The sequence below is a fragment of the Piliocolobus tephrosceles genome, chromosome 20 (assembly GCF_002776525.5).
Source record: "Piliocolobus tephrosceles isolate RC106 chromosome 20, ASM277652v3, whole genome shotgun sequence".
NCBI classification, from domain to species: domain Eukaryota; kingdom Metazoa; phylum Chordata; class Mammalia; order Primates; family Cercopithecidae; genus Piliocolobus; species Piliocolobus tephrosceles.
This window is the reverse complement of record NC_045453.1, coordinates 35,160,553-35,179,738: the sequence shown is the minus strand read 5'-3', so window position 1 is coordinate 35,179,738 and position 19,186 is coordinate 35,160,553. Positions and strand designations below refer to the sequence as shown.

The 19,186-nt window shown below is 59.7% G+C and overlaps 1 protein-coding gene across 1 annotated transcript; it reads left to right on the top strand.

Moving 5' to 3' along the window:
- Positions 1–405: 405 nt before the first annotated feature.
- On the top strand, positions 406–19,090 carry CABLES2 (Cdk5 and Abl enzyme substrate 2). Its single transcript, XM_023183165.1, has 10 exons — positions 406–802; positions 11,147–11,218; positions 11,332–11,424; positions 12,715–12,792; positions 13,480–13,588; positions 14,152–14,317; positions 14,749–14,852; positions 15,273–15,379; positions 16,308–16,512; positions 16,647–19,090. Exons 1-10 carry the CDS (start codon positions 432–434, stop codon positions 16,785–16,787), a joined length of 1,446 nt encoding a protein of 481 aa, XP_023038933.1. The 5' UTR covers positions 406–431; the 3' UTR covers positions 16,788–19,090.
- The last annotated feature ends 96 nt before the right edge of the window (positions 19,091–19,186 follow it).

Genomic DNA, 19,186 nt, shown 5'->3' with positions numbered 1-19,186 from the left:
GAAGCGGTGGGGCTCCTCAGGGGCCGCCCTGCGCCTGCTGAAGCGCCGCCCAGACACACCTCCGGACAGGGAAGTGTGCTGGGCCTCACCCACGCCGCCCTGGGTCCGGAGCCTTAAAATGCACGTTCAATGAAGGTTGACCGCGAAAGCCGCTGTACAGCAAAGGGAACAGAAGGCCGGAGCCCCGCGGCCGCAGCTCCCAAGACGGGGACTCGAACCGGCGGGGAGGCGCGCAGCTCCCGACTCCCTGCGGCTGCGCCCGATGGTCTCTAGGACCCAGGGGAGCGCCCCGAGCGCGGCACATCGCTGACCAATAGGCGAGCGCGACGGAGACATATTTGCATGTGGGCGAGCCGCGGCCAATGGGGGGCGGGCGCGCGGGCGCGCGAGCAGGGGGCGGGGCGCTTCGCGGCAGCAGGCGCAGTCTGAGGATGGCCGCGGCGGCGGCCGGGGGAGCCCCGGGCCCAGCTCCCGGCTCAGCTGGGCCCCCGCCTCCCGCTGCGCCGACTTCGGCCGCTCGGGCCCCGCCGCAGGCGCTGCGGAGGCGCGGGGACTCGCGGCGCCGCCAGGCCGCGCTCTTCTTCCTCAATAACATCTCCCTGGACGGGCGGCCCCCGAGCCTGGGCCCGGGCGGAGAGAAGCCCCCGCCGCCGCCCGCCGAGGCCCGCGAACCGCCAGTGCCGCCGCCGCCGGAGCCCCCCGCCGGCTTGCCCGGGCTGCCCGCCAGGACCCCCGCGCCCCAGGGCCTGCTCAGCCCCACGCAGGCGCCCACCGGCCTCGGCCTGGACGGGCAGCGCCAAAGGTGAGTGGGGGCCCAGCCAGGTCAGCCCAGGACGCTGGGTACAGGGATCGGGACGGGGACGGGGGCGGGGTCAGCCCAGGCCCAGGGGTCAGGATTACTTGGGGCCTCATCAGCCCAGGACAAGGGGGTCAGGTGACCTGGGGCCTTGTCCACCCTGGACACAGGGGTCAGGGTCACCTGGGGCCTCATCAACCCAGGACACAAGGGTCAGGGTCAACCTGGGGCCTCATCAGGCCAGGACAAGGGGGTCAGGTGACCTGGGGCCTTGTCAGCCCTGGACAGAGGTTCAGGTGACCTGAGCCCCTGTCAACCCAGGACACAGGGGTCAGGGTCAGCCTGGGGCCTCATCAGGCCAGGACAAAGGGGTCAGGTGACCTGGGGCCTTTTCAGTCCTGGATACAGAACTGGGGGTTCCTGGGCCCGATGAGGGTTTCCTCAGGCCCTGTCAGGCCCCACACGTAGGGTTCATTGTCCCCTGAATTTTCTCAGCCCCTGGATATGGGGTCTGGGACTCCACGTTGTCAGCCCTCTGAAATGGGTTTTAGGGTTCACTCAGCCCTTATTACCCCTGAAACCCCCCAGCCCTGTGGGCTCTGGACATGCTCCCACTCTCATCCACTGGTACCAGTGCCCGGGACACAGGGACACACGGAAAGCCCTGTGCATCTCCTCGAATTCTCTGAACCGGGCCACACCCTCTGTGCCCACCTCCTCAGATGCAGCAAGTGGGCTGGGGTCCTCCTGGCACTGTCACTGACACCTGTTCCTAGAGTCCCCCGCACAGCCAGACCTCCCATCCCACAGCCACTGGTCTCTGGCACCCCTCCTCTACCTGTCACTTCCCTGCTGATGCCCGCTCTCCCCCGCATCACTATCAGCTCGGTACCCTTGGGCCTGTCACACCTTGGGTTTGCCATTGCTCCCCCGGCCTTGAGTCCATTTCTGGGAACTACCTCAGCCCATCCCAGGGCAACCCCAACCATGAGCCCTGCCTGTCCAGCGTGTGCCCCCTGCCCAGATGGCCCCTCGCTGCCCGACACCCTGTGTCCTCTCCCAGAGACCATTGGCCCTGGGTGACCCTGCCTCCTGCGCCCCGGGGCTGTCCCACCCCACCCCGCAGCCCTCACCTCCGGGAGTGACTGTGGGCTCTGGGCCTAGGACTGGCTGCTTGTTGTTGCGGTTCCTTTTCAAAGGGAGCCACTGTCCACAGGTCCAAGTGCCTGCTGGGCCGCTGTTCCCAGAGGCAGCCCCTGCAGGTGTGCACCGAAGGGGGCTGACACAGAGCTCTTGGGTCAGGGCTGGCATGGCCTCCTTGGTTACCTAGAAGTCATCAGAGTCGCCCCACACCCCTGGCCTTCAGGCAGGTTGAGGCATTGGGTTCCTCTAAGGTCTTTGGTTGGGGAAGTTTGGGCCCAGAACACAGCACTCTGTCCTCAAAGACGATGACGTCACATGCAGGTTGCATCACACGCAGGTCGCAGAGCACTCCATCCTTGGAAGTGTTCCTGGCCGCAGCCAGGCTGAGGCCGCCTGCAGACCCAGACCTGTCCACAAGATGTCCCCCCACGGACATGCCTGGCCACTGCTCCAGGGAGGGTCAGAGGGGTGATTGGAGCAGAGGGATGGATGTGCCCGAATGTGGCAGCCAGGCCCCATGCACTTGGCATGGCCAGCTCCTTCGGGAAAGCGGGAGAGATGGAACTAGGTGGCGACGCTCCAGGGCGGAGGGGCAAGGCCCCAGGGTGTGGGCTCCATGGGAAGTGGGCTCTCCCCAGCGGGCCGAGCCCTGCAGGTGTGCGGGGCTTTTCCCTCACTCCGGGCCCTGCTGTTTGACATGGAAGCAGCTTTTCTCCCTCAGTCCTGCATGTGAGTGTCCGGAACCGGATGGTGACGCCAGGCAGACCGGGTGCTGTCGTAGGCCCTCCTTCCACGGAGTTCATGCACCTCTGTGTGCACCAGGCCTGGCGTGGAGTGGAGCCCGCTCCAGTGGAGGGAGGCAGGGCGTGGCGATGCTACGGGGAAGCGCCTGTAACTGAGAAAGCGCCCCCTGCAGGCCCAGAGCCTCCGTGGCGACAGTCCTGAGTGCAGCATGCTGCCCGTGTGCAGCACATCCCTGCCCTGTGGGATCCTAGAGGGTGCGCTGTGGCTGGCATCCCTGGCACAGGATGGGACGCGGCATGGGCTGGGTGCCTGGGATCCTCCTGCCATACCCACCATGGGCCCGAGCGCCCCCACCCCTTGCCTCACCCAGGGCTGTCTCCTCCCTTCCCTCCTCCTCGGCCCCCACGTCCCTGTTCAGGTCTTTCCTGAACCCCACTCTGTTCCTGGTGGGGAGGCATCCCTCCTGGGGCTCTGCTGCCAAGTTCGTGGTGCTGACCTTGGGTCCGAGGGCCGTGGCCCCTCCCCTGATGGGCAGCCCTCAGTGTGAGGACATCCGTTTCTCCCTGTGTTCCCTGGGCCTGGCTGCTGGGCGAGGGAAGTGTGGCTACCCCAGCAAAAGGGGCTGCTAGCTCCTGGCTCAGGAGTTCTAGGATGAATTGGTTTCAGCGAATGGAGAGAATTCTGAAAGTCCTGAAGGTAGCCCTGATGTTGGTCTCGTGAGTGTGGTGGTTTGACCTGGGCTCTGGGAAAAGACTTGGCTTGGAATCCCGGCTGCACTGTGCAGTACCTCTGTGACCTTGAACAGGTGACATGGCCTCTCTGAGCCTCAGTCTCCTCTGAGAATCGGGTTCCCACTAAGCACGGCCTTCCTGAGGTCAGAGGTCAGATGCGTGCCCAGGGCTCAGTGAGGTATGTGGCAGGAGTCAGTGTGAGGTGAGCAGAACCTCTTTTTTTTTGAAACAGGGTCTCTCTGTCTCCCAAGCAGGAGTGCAGTGGCACAATCACAGCTCACTGCAGCTCTACCTCCTGGGCTCGAGTTATCCTCCTGCCTCAGCCTCCAAGTAGCTGGAACTATAGGTGCACACCACCACACCCTGCTAAGTTTTTATTTTAGCAGAGATGGGGTGTCACTATATTGTCTAGGCTGGTCTTAAACTCTGGCTCAAGTGATCCGTCTTAGCCTCCCAAGTGCTGGGATTTCAGGTGGGAGCCACCACACCCAGCCAAATGGAGCCTCCTGTTACAACAAGGCTGCTCAGGGAACAGTCACATCTCAGTCCCTAATAGTTTTTCTTTCCCAGGGAGGCTCAGCCTGGTGTGGCACTTTGTGTTGAGCCAGTGGGTGAATCATTAGAATCTTTGTTTTCCTCACAGAACTTCCAGCCAGGTTTATTTTCACTTTTAACATTGCCATTGCCTAATGTCCAAAAGCAAGCCGGATCTCTGGGCCTCCCCAGCTGGGTTTGAGCAGGTGCCGGGGTGCTCCATCTGCAGCCGCCTCCCCACCGACCCCTCCCCCAAACCCGGCGGCTCACGGCACCAGCGTGGCCTCTCCCAGCTCTGGAGGCCAGAGGCCCAAGCTCAAGCAGTGGAGAGGCCCACACTCCCTCTGCAGGCTCCAGGGAGGATCCTTCCTGCCTCTTCCTACTTCTGGTGGCTCCAGGCGCTCCTGGGCTTGTGGCTCCATTTTCTGCCTCCGCCTCCGCGCCTCACTGTTCCTGCGTGTCTGTGTCTCCCCGTGGTGATTTCCTCACAGGGACACCAGTCGTTGGATTAGGACTTACCCCGTGACATCTTAACTTGATGACATCTGCTAAGACCCTCTTTCCATCCGAGGTCCCATTCACAGATGGGACTTCACCCTCTCTTGGGGGCGATACAGTTTAACCCACAGCAGCGCTTGGTGAGTGTCACAGCGTTAATGAGGTGGGAGTGGCATCCCCTCAAGCAAACAAGTTCCCCCGAACTGCAGACAGATGTGGCCCGGCAAAGAGCCGGCATGCAGCCATCAGCAAGCAGAGCCCCCAGTTCTGGAGGGTGTGTGCCGAGATGCATCTGGGGTAAGGCCTGGGCCCCGGGCTGGGCTGCAGCTGTGGGACAGGCTGCTGTCTGGGCCAGGAGCCACTCAGCATTGCCAAGCTGCTGGCCAAGTTAAACCAATTTCAGCCTGGCATCTGGCGCCTTGTTTACAAGCCTGATTTGGGGGTTTCTTGCTCTCCAGCTGGCAAGCAGCTGACAGTGGTCAGCTGAGGCCAGAGCCTGGGGGCCCATCTCCCATCGCAACCCAGAGGCCACGCGACACCTCCCACTCCGCCCAGCCCCGGATCCCATATGGATGCTTTTGCTGGGTGAGGCAACAGAGAGTGCTGGACTTGGGTGCTTTTGCTTCACCTGGGACTTGATGAGACAGGGACCCAAGACCAGCCACGCATTCAACAGCTGTGCCCCAGGGTCCATGGCATGCCAGGTGCCCAGGCCAGGGGATGGGGCTGGGGGTGGTGAGACAAGACCATTGCCCACACTTGGAGCTGGGAGCAGCCGAACACCACCACTGCCCATGCCTTCCTGGCGAGGGAGGGTTCCAGTCTCCCCAGTGCTGGAGCGGGCACGCCATGGGACAGAAGCGCAGTCATTCGGCAGAGGCTCCCAGCTATCCTCACGTTGTCGGACCTACTGCCAAGGTCATTTCAATGGCCCCTTCGCCCAGCCAGGCCTCCTGAGTGCCCTCTGAGCCTCACAGCCGCTCCTGCACACAGCTTTGGGTTTCTAATGGGGCTGGGGTCTTCAGGCCTCAGCCCTTCTGGGCATCTCTTCCGTTACAAAGGAAAGGAAATGTACCGAACACTAGAAACAGTATTTAATAAATAGCCGATTTCTCTTCCTGTCTGTGAGCGTGACTTTGGGTGGAGGCGTTGGTGGCCCGCCGTTTAGTGCTGAGAGCGAGCTGTGTCCGCAGATCTGGAGGGCAGCCTTCCTGCCGCCCCAGCCCCCAACCCCTTCTTCCCAAAAGTCAGATGGAGGCAGCTTCGAGCAGGTCGCTGCCATGTGGGGGGAACCACGAGTCGGCGCTGCCAGTCTAACTGTCATGGCTGGGCAGGAGCGGGGCCTCCTGGGACTCAGCAGAAACCGCATTTGCCCCAGTGTGTGGGGTGTGGGCCTTGCTGAGGGCCTCGTTCTTTCTGCTTTGCTCGCTTGTTCCTGGCATGTTTTGGATGGAGGGGTCCGGTGCATGCAGGATGAGTGAAGCACATGGAACGTGTGCCTGGGCACACCCTATGTAGCCACTCCCCTGCTGAGACACAGGCCAGCCGCCCAGCTCCCTGGTGCCCCTCCTCAGCCCCTCCCCCACACTGAGACAGTGACCTGTGTCACTACGTGCCGAGCCTCTCCACCCGCGTGGCGTCTGTGTGCACGTGCAGCCATGCTGTGCATGCCATCCCCGACCATGCGTGTCCTGCCTCCTGCTGACGGGCATGTGTGCTGCTCCCAGCTAGGTGTGAGGTGGTGCATCTGTACATGCATGATCCTCTCCGTGTCTGCCAGACACACGGACACCTCTCTGTGGAACCCGGGGCGAGCAGGGGTCCATCTCATGGGTTTCCAGCCCATCCTCCGGAGGAGCCAAGCAGTGGACGCTGGCCTGGGTCCCATCTGCACATGCCAGTGCCCATCCCGTTAGCAGCAGCGCCCTGCTGTGGTGACACATGCAGTTGTGACAGCCTGGTTCTGGAAGGGAAGCACCTCCCTCGTTCTCCCTCAGCGCCAGCTCCCGTGGAGGCAGAGGGGAAGGGAAGGCCAAAGCGGCGTCCTCCCCACTTGGCCGCCCTGCCCTGCACCCATGGGCAGGCACCTCCTTCAGCATTGTCGGAGTCTTCTGGACTCAAACCAAAAACCGTGACCTGCAACAGGGCCAGGTTCAGAAAATGAACCCCTGAGAAACCGCGGAGAGCAGCCGCCGTTCCAGCTGACGCAGCGGGAGCGCTGCCGCCGGGTACAGACCCCCGCCATCCACATGGGCTCAGGTCCCCACTCTGTTTCTTACCAGCCATGTCATCTTGGGCAAGTTGCTAAACACCTCCGTGCCTCAGTTTACCCATCCGTGAAATGAGGGTCAGAATGCTGCCTCCCTCCTAGAACTGTGCAGATCTAGTTTACTAGTAAGATGCTTACAAAGAAGAAAGGAGAAGGAAATTACAGAGAAAAATCTGCAGAAGAACCCGCTGGGAACAGATTTTAAAGCATGGTGGAGAGAAACCCATCATTCCTGCAGCGACCGGAAAATCATGGAGGAGCTGGGCCAGCCGGCAGCAGCGTCAGCCTCCCCGCTGCAGTTCCTCTGCATCCTGGGCCAGAGGCTCCAATGGTACTGCCAGGCAGGCTGCCACGGGGCCCCCGGCTTCTGCTGGGGCCCCCACGGGCCTCCAAATGAGGTCCCAGGCATGCAAATACCCAGGCATCCCCTGGTAATTACCCGTGAGAAGGAGCTTCCAGAAAGACACACAGGCTGGTCCTCAGGGCCTCCAGGCCCAGCCTTGTAGGGCAGGACACACAAACACCTATCTGGGGACAGTCCCCAAATCTCCTCCTTCACCGGCTTCTTTCCCCAGTACGGGCCCTGCCCATCCAGCCTCCGGTGGGCTCTTCTCGGGGCAGCCTGCCCACCCTCACCCATCACAGGCCAGCACTCACTCACCCGGGCTTCTTAGGACAGCCAGCATCTGCCACACGCCCTCAGCATGCAGCTGGATGCTGTGCCCTCCGCTGCCCTCAGAGCCTGCTGCCTGCCCTAGCTCCTCCTTCCCCACCCACCCTACTCTCCAGGCCAGCCCACTGCATCCCCATCCCCTCCTGGTCCCATCGCCCAAGTGCTCTCTTCTGGCCAGCTGCTCACCCACCTTCTGCAGCCATCCGGCTGGTCCCCTGCCCCTACCTCCAGCTGGGACTGGACGGGTGCACAGCTGTGTCTGGTGATGGGGCCAGTGTGAGGCACCAGGCGTTTTACTGGATTTTCTGTTTTCAATCCTAGCTTGTTTTCAACAAGCTCTTGCTGCCTTTGCCTTTTAAAAGATTTTAATTACATCTTAAGTTCCTGACTTCAAACTGTACTTGGTACCCCCTACAACCACGTTCTTTTTCACTTTCAGTACAGTATCCAACAAATTACAGGAGCTGTTTCCCACTTTGTTATAAATACGGTGGCTCACGCCTGTCATCCTGGCACTGGGAGGCCAAGGCCTGTGGATCATTTGAGGCTCGAGACCAGCCTGGCCGACACGTTGAAACCGCGTCTCTACTTAAAATACAAAAATTAGCCAGGAGTGGTGGCAGGCACCTGTAATCCCAGTTATTTGGGAAGCTGAGGAGGGAGGATCGCTTGAACCTGGGAGGTGGAGGTTGCAGTGAGCCAAGATCAAGCCCCTGCACTCCAGCTTGGATGACAGAGTAAGACTCGGTCTCAAAAACAAGATAGGCTTATGTGTGAGATGACTTTGCCCAGCTGCAGGCAAGTGCAAGTGTTCTGAGCCTGTTGAGTTTGGGCTGAGCTGTGATGTCCATAGGTAGGTGTATTAAGTTAACTTGCGACTCTGTATTTTCTACTTAGGGTGGTTTTATCAAGACCTGACCCTGGCTGGGCACGGTGGCTCACACCTGTTATCCCAGCACTTTAAGAGGCCAAGGTGGGCAGATCACTTGAGGTCAGGAGTTTAAGACCAGCCTGGCCAACATGGTGAAACCCCATCTCTACCAAAAATACAAAAATTAGCTGGGCGTGGTGACAGGCACCTGTACTCTCAGCTACTCGGGAGGCTGAGGCAGGAGAATTGCTTGAACCTGGGAGGTGGAGGTTGCAGTGAGCCAAGATCGCACCACTGAACTCCAGCCTGGGCAACAAAGCGAGACTGTGTCTCAAAAAAAAAAAAAAAAAGGACCCGACCCCATAATCAGTCCAGCATTTGTTTTTTTTAAAAAAAAAAAAGGGCCGGGCGCAGTGGCTCACACCTGTAATCCCAACACTTTGGGAGGCCGAGGCGGGTGGATCATGAGGTCAGGAGATCGAGACCATCCTGGCTAACACAGTGAAACCCCGTCTCTACTAAAAAAATACAAAAAGCTAGCCGGGCGAGGTGGCGGGAGCCTGTAGTCCCAGCTACTGAGGAGGCTGAGGCAGGAGAATCGCTTGAACCCGGGAGGCAGAGGTTGCAGTGAGCCAAGATGGCACCCACTGCACTCCAGCCTGGGCAACAGAGTGAGACTCCATCTCAAAAAATAAATAAATAAAATAAAATATGGTGGCTCACGCCTGTAATCCCAGCCTTTTGGGAGGCCGAGGCTGGCGGATCATTTGAGGTCGGGAGTTCAAGACCAGCCTGGCCAACATGGTGAAACCCCGTCTCTACTAAAAAATACAAAAAACTTAGCCAGGCGTGGTGGCGGGCACCTGTAATCCCAGCTACTTGGGAGGCTGAAGAGGAAGGATTGCTTGAACCCAGGAGGTGGAGCTTGCAGTGAGCCGAGATGGTGCCCCTGCACTCCAGCCTGGGCGACAGAGCGAGACTCCATCTCAAAAAAAAAGAAAAAAAATGACAGCATCAATGTTGGCCTCAAGGTGACAGCCTTGGTACCAACCAGGACTACACTGGCTGTGTGACTTGGGCAAAGGCCAGGCCTCTCTGTGCCACTTGTCGAGTGGGTGTGGCTGTCACTACCCCCACTGTGAGCCGTCGAGTGTTGGTGAGGTGGTGACTGTGGCACTCTCGCTGGCACAGGCAGCACCCACTGTGGGACTGTGGCTGTGCCCAACCCGGCACCTTGGGACAAACACTGGCTCTCGGTGGGAGGCTCCTGGCGAGGGCATGGTGTGGGGACCTGGACTCCAGGCCGGCTCCACCAGAGAGGGGGCCTGAGTGTAAGCCAGGGTCCTGCTGGGGGAAGGCCCATGGGACCCTGAGGATGGCGCTGGCCTGGCACCTGAAGGGTTCCCAGAAGTGACCCCAGCAGTACACCTGCCCTTGCCCAGGAGTCCAGATTGGCTCACACTTAATAAAAAGGCTACTGTTGACACGCTGAGAACGTGCCATGCCAAGCCCAGGGGCCAAGTTGCTCTGCCATCACCACCGTCACCGCCATCACTGCCGCCATCACCATCACTACCGCCACTGTCACCACCACCACCAACCGCTCCCCTCTGGGGGCCAACAGCCCTGCAGGGCAGGCAGGCTCCTCAGATGTGCCACGCCACGTCGCCCCATCATTGTCATTGCAATTGGAGTGGTTTTCCAATACTGCAACATTGCATCAACTGGCATTGGACCTTATCTCCTAAGCTATGTTTTTGGAATGCCTTGGTGCCCAGGCATACATGTTCATGGCTCCCAGTATAAGGGAGAGAACAAAGCTTTGGAGTCCCGGACAGACCTGGGTTCAAGACACAGCTCTGCGCTTGGAGTTGCGTGGCCCTGAGAGTTACTGAACCACGTCATGTCTCCACATCAGGATGGCCTCACTTGGTCCTGAGGGTCGAGGGTCTGAGGAGCAGTGGGCATTGTGTCCTGAGGGGGTCTTCAGGGAAGTGTGTTGTACAGTCATTCAGCCAACAAATATCTGCCTGCACGTTTCACTTACGGGAAACACCTGGGAGACTCCTGAAGTCCAGGCAGGAGGGCAGGCACTGAGGACAGCAGTGAACGGGGACAGACCCTGCCCCATCCATGGGGCCGGCACTCTGGAAAGGGAGGCAGACGGCAGGTGGGTGGTGAGGCGGGACACCTCCTTGCTGTAGTGACCAGTGCCGTGAGCAGGTCACAGAATAGCGCGACCTAGGCAGCCTCCCTCAGGGCCACCTGTGAGCCAAAAAGTTCAGAAAGAGGTGGCCACCGGAAGAGCAGGAACACAACGTTCCAGACTGAGGAGGAGCCCCCGTGACGGCGCTGAGGTGGGAGGGTGTGGCTGATGCAGGGAGCTGCGAGCCACGGGAAGGTGGCCTGAAAGCAAGGGCTGCCTGGTGCCTCCCCCGCCTGCCTGTGCCATGGTGCCCCGATGCCAAGTTGTGCTTCAGGGAGGGGCAGGTAGCACCAGCCTCAGGCAGCGCTGGGTGGGATGGGCCTGTCAGAGCTGGTGGTGCCCCCAGCAGGGTGCTGCTTGGGGCCGAGTGACCCTTGGTGGGCAGGGCAGGTTGGCGTGCTGTGCTGCGCTATGCTGTGCCTGAGGAACCTGTCCCCAGGGCCGCTGGTCCCCAGAGAAGAGCTCAGTGCCTCTGAAACAGGAACCTCTCGAGGCACGCGGTGCCCCTGCTCCCCGTGTCAGTCTGCACGGGCTCTGGAAGCCCCTCGGCCTGTGGGTGTGCAGCTGGGCTGGAGAGTGGCCCTTCCCTGCACAGCGGGCGGCGCTCAGTTTCTGGCCACAAAGGTGGTGCCTGGGCGGGTGGCCCCATGCCTGTTTTGAGGCCCCATTGTCACCTTGCAGGAAGCGAGTCACGTCCCAGCGCTGCTCCCTGGAGTTTCTGGAAGATGCCGTGGGATGTGCTCCAGCACAGAGGTACACGCCCCCGACTGCCCCGAGCTCTACAACTCCGCTCGGGCTGCCACTGACCCCTGCGGGGCCAGGGGGTCCTGGGAGGACAAGAGCGACCTGTGTCCTTTGCCTTGCAGAACCAAACACACATCTGGATCACCAAGACATAAAGGCCTGAAGAAGACCCACTTCATCAAGAACATGAGGCAGTACGACACCAGGAACAGCAGGTACAAGGCCGAGCCAGGAGCTGGCCAGGGCTGTGGCCTCCAGAGGCCCACAGGGTCCTGCCCGTGTCAGCCAAGCAATCTTCCCTCCGCTCCCAAGACTTCCGCCCGCTCCACATCCCACACCTCTAGAGGCGGACCCTCCTCCCCTCCACACTCTTTGCTCCACATCAGCCAAGCACCCACGGGTCCCTGGTGTCACCACAGCGAGGTCATCCTCTCTGGGCTTCCACGTGAAGGGCCACGTGTGGACACCGGCATCCAGCAACAGTGCTGACATGAAGGAAAATTGGAGACACAGAAACGGGCGTGGCTGTGAGATGCGTGGGGAGGAGGGCTGGGCTTTGCTGGGGGCACGGAGGAGAGGCTGCCCAAAGCTGGCGGAGGGCCGCGGCCGTGCCCAGGTGCACCCTGAGAGACTGTCAGGGTGTCTGGGTGTCAGGGTGTCAGGGGGTGTTCCTGTGGCCCCGTGCTCCCCTCACTGCATGTCCTGAGGTGTCCTGAAGTCCAGAGCGCTCTCTTCCTTCTGGAGTCCCCCTGCTGGGCATCCTCCTTATGGTGACTGGGGGTCTGAACGGACCCTTCCTTCCCGTCAGTCCTATACAGCTTCCAGCAGACGTGAGCGCCAGCCCTGGCTCCCGTCATCCAAGCCAGAGAGGGGGAGAAGTTCTCCCGCTGTTGTCTCCTTGGTGAGACCCTGGGCCCAGGGAGGGCAGAGCCAGTGTCTAAGGGAGGAGAAACAGTGGCTCCTGCCTGTGCTCCCTGGCCCGGAGCCTAACTGCTCGAGCGCCTTGGAAGGGAGCCTCCGGGCCAGCCTCTCTGTGGACCTGGATCAGGCCCTCTCTGGTGGCGTTGAGCCCCGCACCACTGAGGACCTCTGAGGTCTGGCTTGACGCAGCCCTTGGCCTCGCCATCCTGTCCCCTCTGGCTGCCTCTCATCTCTGAATGAGCCAAGATCCTGAGGTGAGGCCGCCAGCCCCACCTGCACTGGGTCAGGGAGGAGCCTTCAGGATGTCACTGCTGTGCCTGCCCATGTGCAGCCATGTCCCAGGGAGGGGCACCCTGGTAGCTCCTGTAGGGAATCCACTCTGAGAGCTTGGCGGGGCCAGGCTTAGTGGCTCTGGCCACCCGGCCTCCTGGGCCCAAGTCCCCTTGGGCAGCATGGGCAGTCTCCCGGCACCTGAATTTAGGCAGAAGGAATTTTCCATGGAAATGTCTGTAGCTCTGGAAGCAGCAGCACCTTGACCCCTGCCCCCAGCCCGTCTCCCCTGACTCTGACTCTGTCCCCTGCAGGATTGTGCTCATCTGTGCCAAGCGGTCCCTGTGTGCAGCCTTCTCAGTCCTGCCCTATGGGGAAGGCCTGAGGATCAGGTGAGTACTCAGCCCTTGCCTTGCACGCGGTATGCGTCTGGGCAGAAGGCAAGGCCTGGTCCCCACCAGGCCCAGGAGGCATCAGAGGGCACTGTGCCCCCAGGTGAGGCTGCGTCCCCATCAGGCTGCCCCTGGGCTCATGTGAGGCTCAGCACGTCAACCTCCACCAAAGCTCCTCAGGAACCTGGGGCCGTTTCAGGTCCTCATTCTCCAGAGGGGCCAGTTTGTGTTCACGCTGTCGATGTACAGGTGGCCGGGCTATCCCACCTCCTATGAACAGAGGCACATGGCCCTGTGACCATCCAGGCAGTTGTATCCGTGCGTAATTCAGGGAAGGAGGAAACAGCTGTAGGGTGGGGATTATGTGTGGCCCTGGCTTAAAAACAGTGGTGGAGAAACCTGACCAGGCGTGGGCACATGCACCTGGAGGGCTAGTGAAGGTGGGCACTGCCCCGGGGGCTCTACCAGCCAGTGTCTGTACTGGGGAAGCGGAGCTCAAAGACCCCCCCTTCCATGAAAGCACTCCTGATGTGCACCTTCCTGGTCACACCAGTGCCGCCTTTCTTTCCCGAGGGGTTGTGCTAACATTGTTCCCGAGCGCGCCTCGGGCCAGCAGACAGGTGGGCTGGGCGGCCGGAGCCTGAGTTCGGCGCAGGCCACAGCCCCTTGCCTCTCCCATGTTTGCAGTGACCTGAGGGTGGACAGCCAGAAGCAGAGGCACCCGTCCGGTGGTGTCTCTGTGTCTTCCGAGATGGTCTTTGAGCTGGAAGGCGTGGAGCTGGGAGCAGATGGGAAGGTAAGAGCCTCTTTGCAGGCAGACACCCGGCGCCATCAGGGCCAGGCAGGCAGGTGGGCAGTCCCACGTCAGTGCCCACGAGGCAGACACGGAGCTGTGCTTCACTCCACGTAAAACGCAAGGGTGGAGTGGACGTGGGCCCGTGCAGCCCTGAGAACACGGCCCTGGAGCCCATCAGACTCCCCCGGCAGCCTGGCCGTGCCTGAGGTCTGCTCTGCGGCACTACAGCCAGGTGCTCCTGGACACCTCCCCGCTGCAGGGTGGGGCTCGCCAACCCTCCGGCTTCTGTGCTGGTGGTCAGTGGTCTTCAGAGGCAGGGAGAACGTTACAGGCTGCAGAACCCAGATAAAGCACAGTGGTGTTCCGGAATGTTCTAGCTATGTGAGAAGCAGCGTCTAGCTCAGGCGCAGCCTCAACGGCTTGATCTGAGTTGTTCCCTTCATTTGCCACGCAGGGCTCCCGGCGTGTGCCTCTGGGCTTCCTGCAGCGGGAGGCAGGCAGAGCTCACTTTGCCCTCTGGTCCCAGGAAGCAGAGCTGAGGCCAAATGCGTTTGCTTTTCTAGGTCGTGTCTTATGCGAAGTTCCTGTACCCCACCAACGCCCTGGTCACACACAAGAGTGACAGCCATGGCCTGCTACCCACACCTCGGCCCAGTGTCCCCCGGACTCTGCCAGGGTCAAGACATAAACCTGCCCCCACCAAATCAGCACCAGCCAGCACAGAACTAGGTAGCCCACGTGCCTTAACCACCGCCCAGAACAGGGTGGCCCACGTGCCTTAACCACGGCCCAGGGACTGCAGCAGCACCAGCAAGCCCCTTTCAATCTGTAGCCCTCTGTGCATGATGGCGCCTGGGGAACAGGGTCAGGAGGCGGCCACTCAGGAGAGGAACAGCTCCACACCGAATCGCTGGCCCTGGGCTTGGCCTGAGCCGGGCAGTGGGGAGGAGCTGCATCCACAGATGACTCCGGGGAGGGCCCCTCCTCTCAGGACATCCTTTTCTTGGTCTAAGCCCTGGGCCCTTCGGGAGAACAAGAACCATGACCTGGAGCCCCTCCCCCGCTTGGCCTTGTCCCGCCATGGCACCGGCCTGCCAGACCTTGGGGCTAGATGGGTACGCTCAAGACTCCTGGTGGGTCAGGGGCTGCCTCTCTTACAGGGAGTGATGTGGGGGACACCCTAGAGTACAACCCCAACCTCCTGGATGACCCACAGTGGCCCTGCGGCAAGCACAAGCGCGTCCTCATCTTTGCGTCGTACATGGTGAGTGCCCTCTCCTGGGGCCTGGGCACAGGCCGCTGCATACCTGTCCCCACTCAGGGCGTGCAGGGCAGGCTGTGGGCAAAGCCGCCCCGGGGGCGTGACGTGCCCCCATCCCAGACTGCAGCACCACAGACAGTGGTGGTGTGCAGGGCAGGCCAGGGAGCAGTGCTGGCCACTCCAGCTGGGGTCGACCTTTGCCCTTCAGGCCTCAGCATCTGGCAGCCTGGCTCTCCCCACACCAAGCATGCATGGGCTCTGGGGTTCTCTCTTGAGCCGTTCTCAGAGATTCGGGGCCTCTCAAGCCACATCTTATGCATGTTTGCAAACCCAGGATGGTAAGAAATCCATTGTGGTACCGGGCAGGTGGGACCCATGGACTGTGGAAGGGGCCAGCCCAACCCTGTCCACTGTCTGTTGCAGACCACAGTGATAGAATATGTGAAGCCCTCAGACCTCAAAAAGGACATGAACGAGACCTTCAGGGAGAAGTTCCCACACGTCAAACTGACGCTGAGCAAAATCAGGAGGTGAGGACACCCTCTCAGACCATCTCATCGTCCTGGGAGGCTCTGCCAGCCTCTCCAGTTTCTGGTAGATTCTCTCTCCAGCTTGACAAGTCTAGCCGCTGCCCGTCCTCAACCCCCTCCCGCCATCTGACCAGGCCCCCAGCAGCAGGTCCCCAACCTCCACCGCCCACCAAGCCAGGCCCCCCGCGGCCCCATCACACTTCATCCCCCCACACACCACCGGGCCTCTCAGCCAGACCCTCGCAGCAGCCCAGGATCTTTGTAAAGCTCGAGCGGGACAAGGCCTCTCTTGTGCCCGGCCGCTCCCAGTGTGTGCTATTTGACTGAGCAGGTTCCGTGGCCCTTCCCCTGGCCCACAAAGCTCCCCCGTCCAGGCATGCTGGGTGCTCACCAAGACCATCCATGAGCCTCTGCTCTCACATCTTGCCATACTGAGAACTCCTGTGACCAGAGGAAAGTGAGCCGAAGGCAGCAGAACTGCTGGGCTCACTTTGGACTCCTGGCCACGGCCCCGTACTGGGGGCCTGCCCTGCCTGGCCTCTGCCCCAGTGTTCCAGAGGGTGGCTCACCCCACACCCCGGCACCTCCCTTCAAGGCTCTTCCTAAAACTGCCCCTCATCAGAGGCCACTGCCGCCCACCAAGAGCAGGGCCTGTCCTCTGTGGCTCCACCCACCAGGCACAGGTGGGACCTGCTGTGGGCGCCCACCCAAGGGAGGGGGGAAGCCAAGACCCAGCCTGCCTGTCGCTGCCCTTGCACCCTGCCCTGGGCATTGTACATGGTATAGTGGAGCGTACCGCCCTGAAGGATACGGTGGTGTTTCTTGCAGCCCAAAGCCACATTGCTCGAGCCTTGTTGGTGGTGGCAGGGGGCTGCCTCCTCAGCCCCAGCCAGAGCCCCAGGGACGTGGCTTCTGTCTTAACCCACAGCTTAAAGCGGGAGATGCGGAGCCTGTCAGAGGAGTGCAGCCTGGAGCCCGTGACGGTGGCCATGGCCTATGTGTACTTTGAGAAGCTGGTCCTACAGGGCAAGCTCAGCAAACAGAACCGCAAGCTGTGCGCCGGCGCCTGCGTGCTGCTGGCCGCCAAGATCAGCAGTGACCTGCGCAAGAGCGGTGTGAAGCAGCTCATTGATGTGAGTGCTGGGTTCCACAGGTGCTGCAGGCAGGGTCATGACATCCAGCCAGGGCCACTGCTGGGATGGGGCTGGCTGGGCAGGAAACGTGGAAGAGGGAAGGCTCCCATGTAACCCTTCTTTCTCTCCTGCAGAAGTTAGAAGAAAGGTTTCGATTCAACAGGCGTGACCTGATCGGGTTTGAGTTCACAGTGCTCGTGGCCTTGGAGCTGGCCCTGTATCTTCCTGAGAACCAAGTGTTACCTCATTACAGGCGCCTCACCCAGCAGTTCTAGCAGAGGCTCCACAGAAGGCTCAGGGCACCGAGGTGCACTTGCCAGCCAGGGAGGTGTCTCATTGAAGCCCCGCGCTGCCTCCTGCCAGTGCCCCCAGCACCCGCCAGCAGGAGGCACCTGGCCTCCACTGGTACAGCTCTCCTTTTTGCATCTTTGCTGTTTCCTTGGAAAGTGACGTTGCTTTCATCCCCAAATGCACTGTCCCTCCAAGGAGATTTCCGAGAATTCGCCTGGATTTTTACATAACTAAATGTGGGGTTTTGTTATTGGTATTTTTTTCACGTGCCTCAGACCAGCCTGGCACCAGGATGTTTGGTTCACAGCGTGTAGCAGTGAGCCGGCTGCAGTGTCTCTCCCCACACCTCGCCTTCTGTAAACCACCGCAGCCACCACAGCGTTGGGGTGGAGATCTGGGTTTCTAGACCTCACTGAACACACTGAAATGGCTGAGTTTAACTTATTTAGGCATTCATCGTGGAGATTTGGTTTTTCGGGTGTGGATTCCTCAGCAGCATCTCCCAACATCGACTGTGCTGCTGGCTCCCTCAGCCACCGAAGCCGAGTTCCTCCAGAGCTTTCTCCGCCCACCTCACTGCGTCCCAAATGGAGCTATTGGTGTCCAGTTAAACTAGCGGGAGCAGTCTCCTGATTTATCTTGATCTCATTCTTGGACTCTTGGACCTCTGTTCTTCAAACATCGTGTCACTGTGAAATCCTGACGCCTTTGTGTCCTACAGACCAACAGGGTGCAACAGACAGCTGCCCATCCATGCCATGCTCAACCCTCTGCCTCTCACCAGGAGACACTCTGGGCCTCCAGGACAATCGCTGCTTGCCGGCTCTTATTTTTCTAAGCAATATTGTGATGGAGAAAAATAACGTATTTATTGGGATTTGGTTTTTTGGGTCTTTTTTTTTTAAGGGAACAAAAAATGGTTAAATGAGGTCTGCTAAAGTTGACCTGAAAACACACTTGACCCTCAGGCAGGAGGGCACTGACCACGCCCCACACAACCTCAAAGGCTCAGTGCATCAGTCTTTTTCTTCTGAGGCAGGAAACAGGTGCGGTCTTGGCCACCTCAGCCAGGGCAGCCCACCATGCTAAAAGGACTCCAAGTGGTGGTCAATGTCCCTTCTGTGCAGGGCCCCATCTTAGCTTTTCCACATCTGTCTAAAGTTCTTGCAACAAATTTTACATGGTCCAGCACTCCAGCTAGCTGCCTCATCAAAACACTGAATAACCAAGGACTGCTGAGTTTTCTTCATGGGTCAGTGGTCTCAAAACTGGCCACTGCCTCAGCCACCAAGCTTTTTCCTGCCATGACTTTAAACCTCCCTGGCCCTGGAGGGACTCTGGGATGACTTTGTCTCTAGCCCATTACAATACATTCTATGCTATTTGCGCAGACTGGTGCTTCCGCAGAAAGGGGATGCCAATTCTGGTGATCACAGAACTCCACCAGCAACTCCACCTGACCCCAGCAGTGGTGCAGGACAGCTGCCAACACCCACCTGGCCCTCCTTTTCCACAGCCACTCACTGGGGTTGAGACCCAGAGATGGCTGGTGTGTAGGAGAGACTGCAGGATGAGGACAAACCAAAGCCTTTGCCCTTATTTACTGTGGAGCATCCCCTTCCATCGAGCAGCCCTCAGGCCAAGGATGACCCCCTGGAACCCAACGTGCACCCAGAGGGGACTCGACTTCCAAGCTGCTCCCCCATGCTGGGTCCCAGGCAGCTTTCCTCTGAAAAGCAACCTCTCCTGCCAACCAGATCCCATCTCAAGAGCTCGCCCATGTTATGAGCATGTAAGGGACTGACTTCCTAGTAACTGTTCCAGTTTACAACCTGCCCTCCAGGGACACACGTCTCCATTGTTCTTTCTACACATGAAAGCAAGAAATGGCTGATAAGCACAGTAATTTAAGTTTGTGTATTTATGTAGTGAAAGTTATTAACCAAATCGGTCTATGTGAAATCTGAAGCCTTCCCTTCAGTATGTCCATTGTCATGATGCCAAGAGCTGCCACTGTGTGGTATTCGAGGATTATTGCAACAAGCCAGTAGTTAAACCAAATTACACGCTCAGCGTGTCATCCCCTAGAACACACCCAGGTGTCGGGAGCTGAGGTGTTCAGCTGGGCTGTGACTCTACAAAACCAGGCCTGGTGTTGCTTCCACATTGGTAGCAGTTGTGGATGTCAATGTGCATAAGTGAGTCTCTGACCTCAGAACATTTAAGTCATTTTATCTTAGATGTTTCTAAATGGATAATGTATCCTTTAAACCTCGGTTTTGCAATACGTTTCACAGCTTGTCTCCTTTCAACTACCTGGGTACCCTACCCCACCCTTGTCACCCATTGACAGCAAAACCTCAACCCTGGGCCTACAGACACA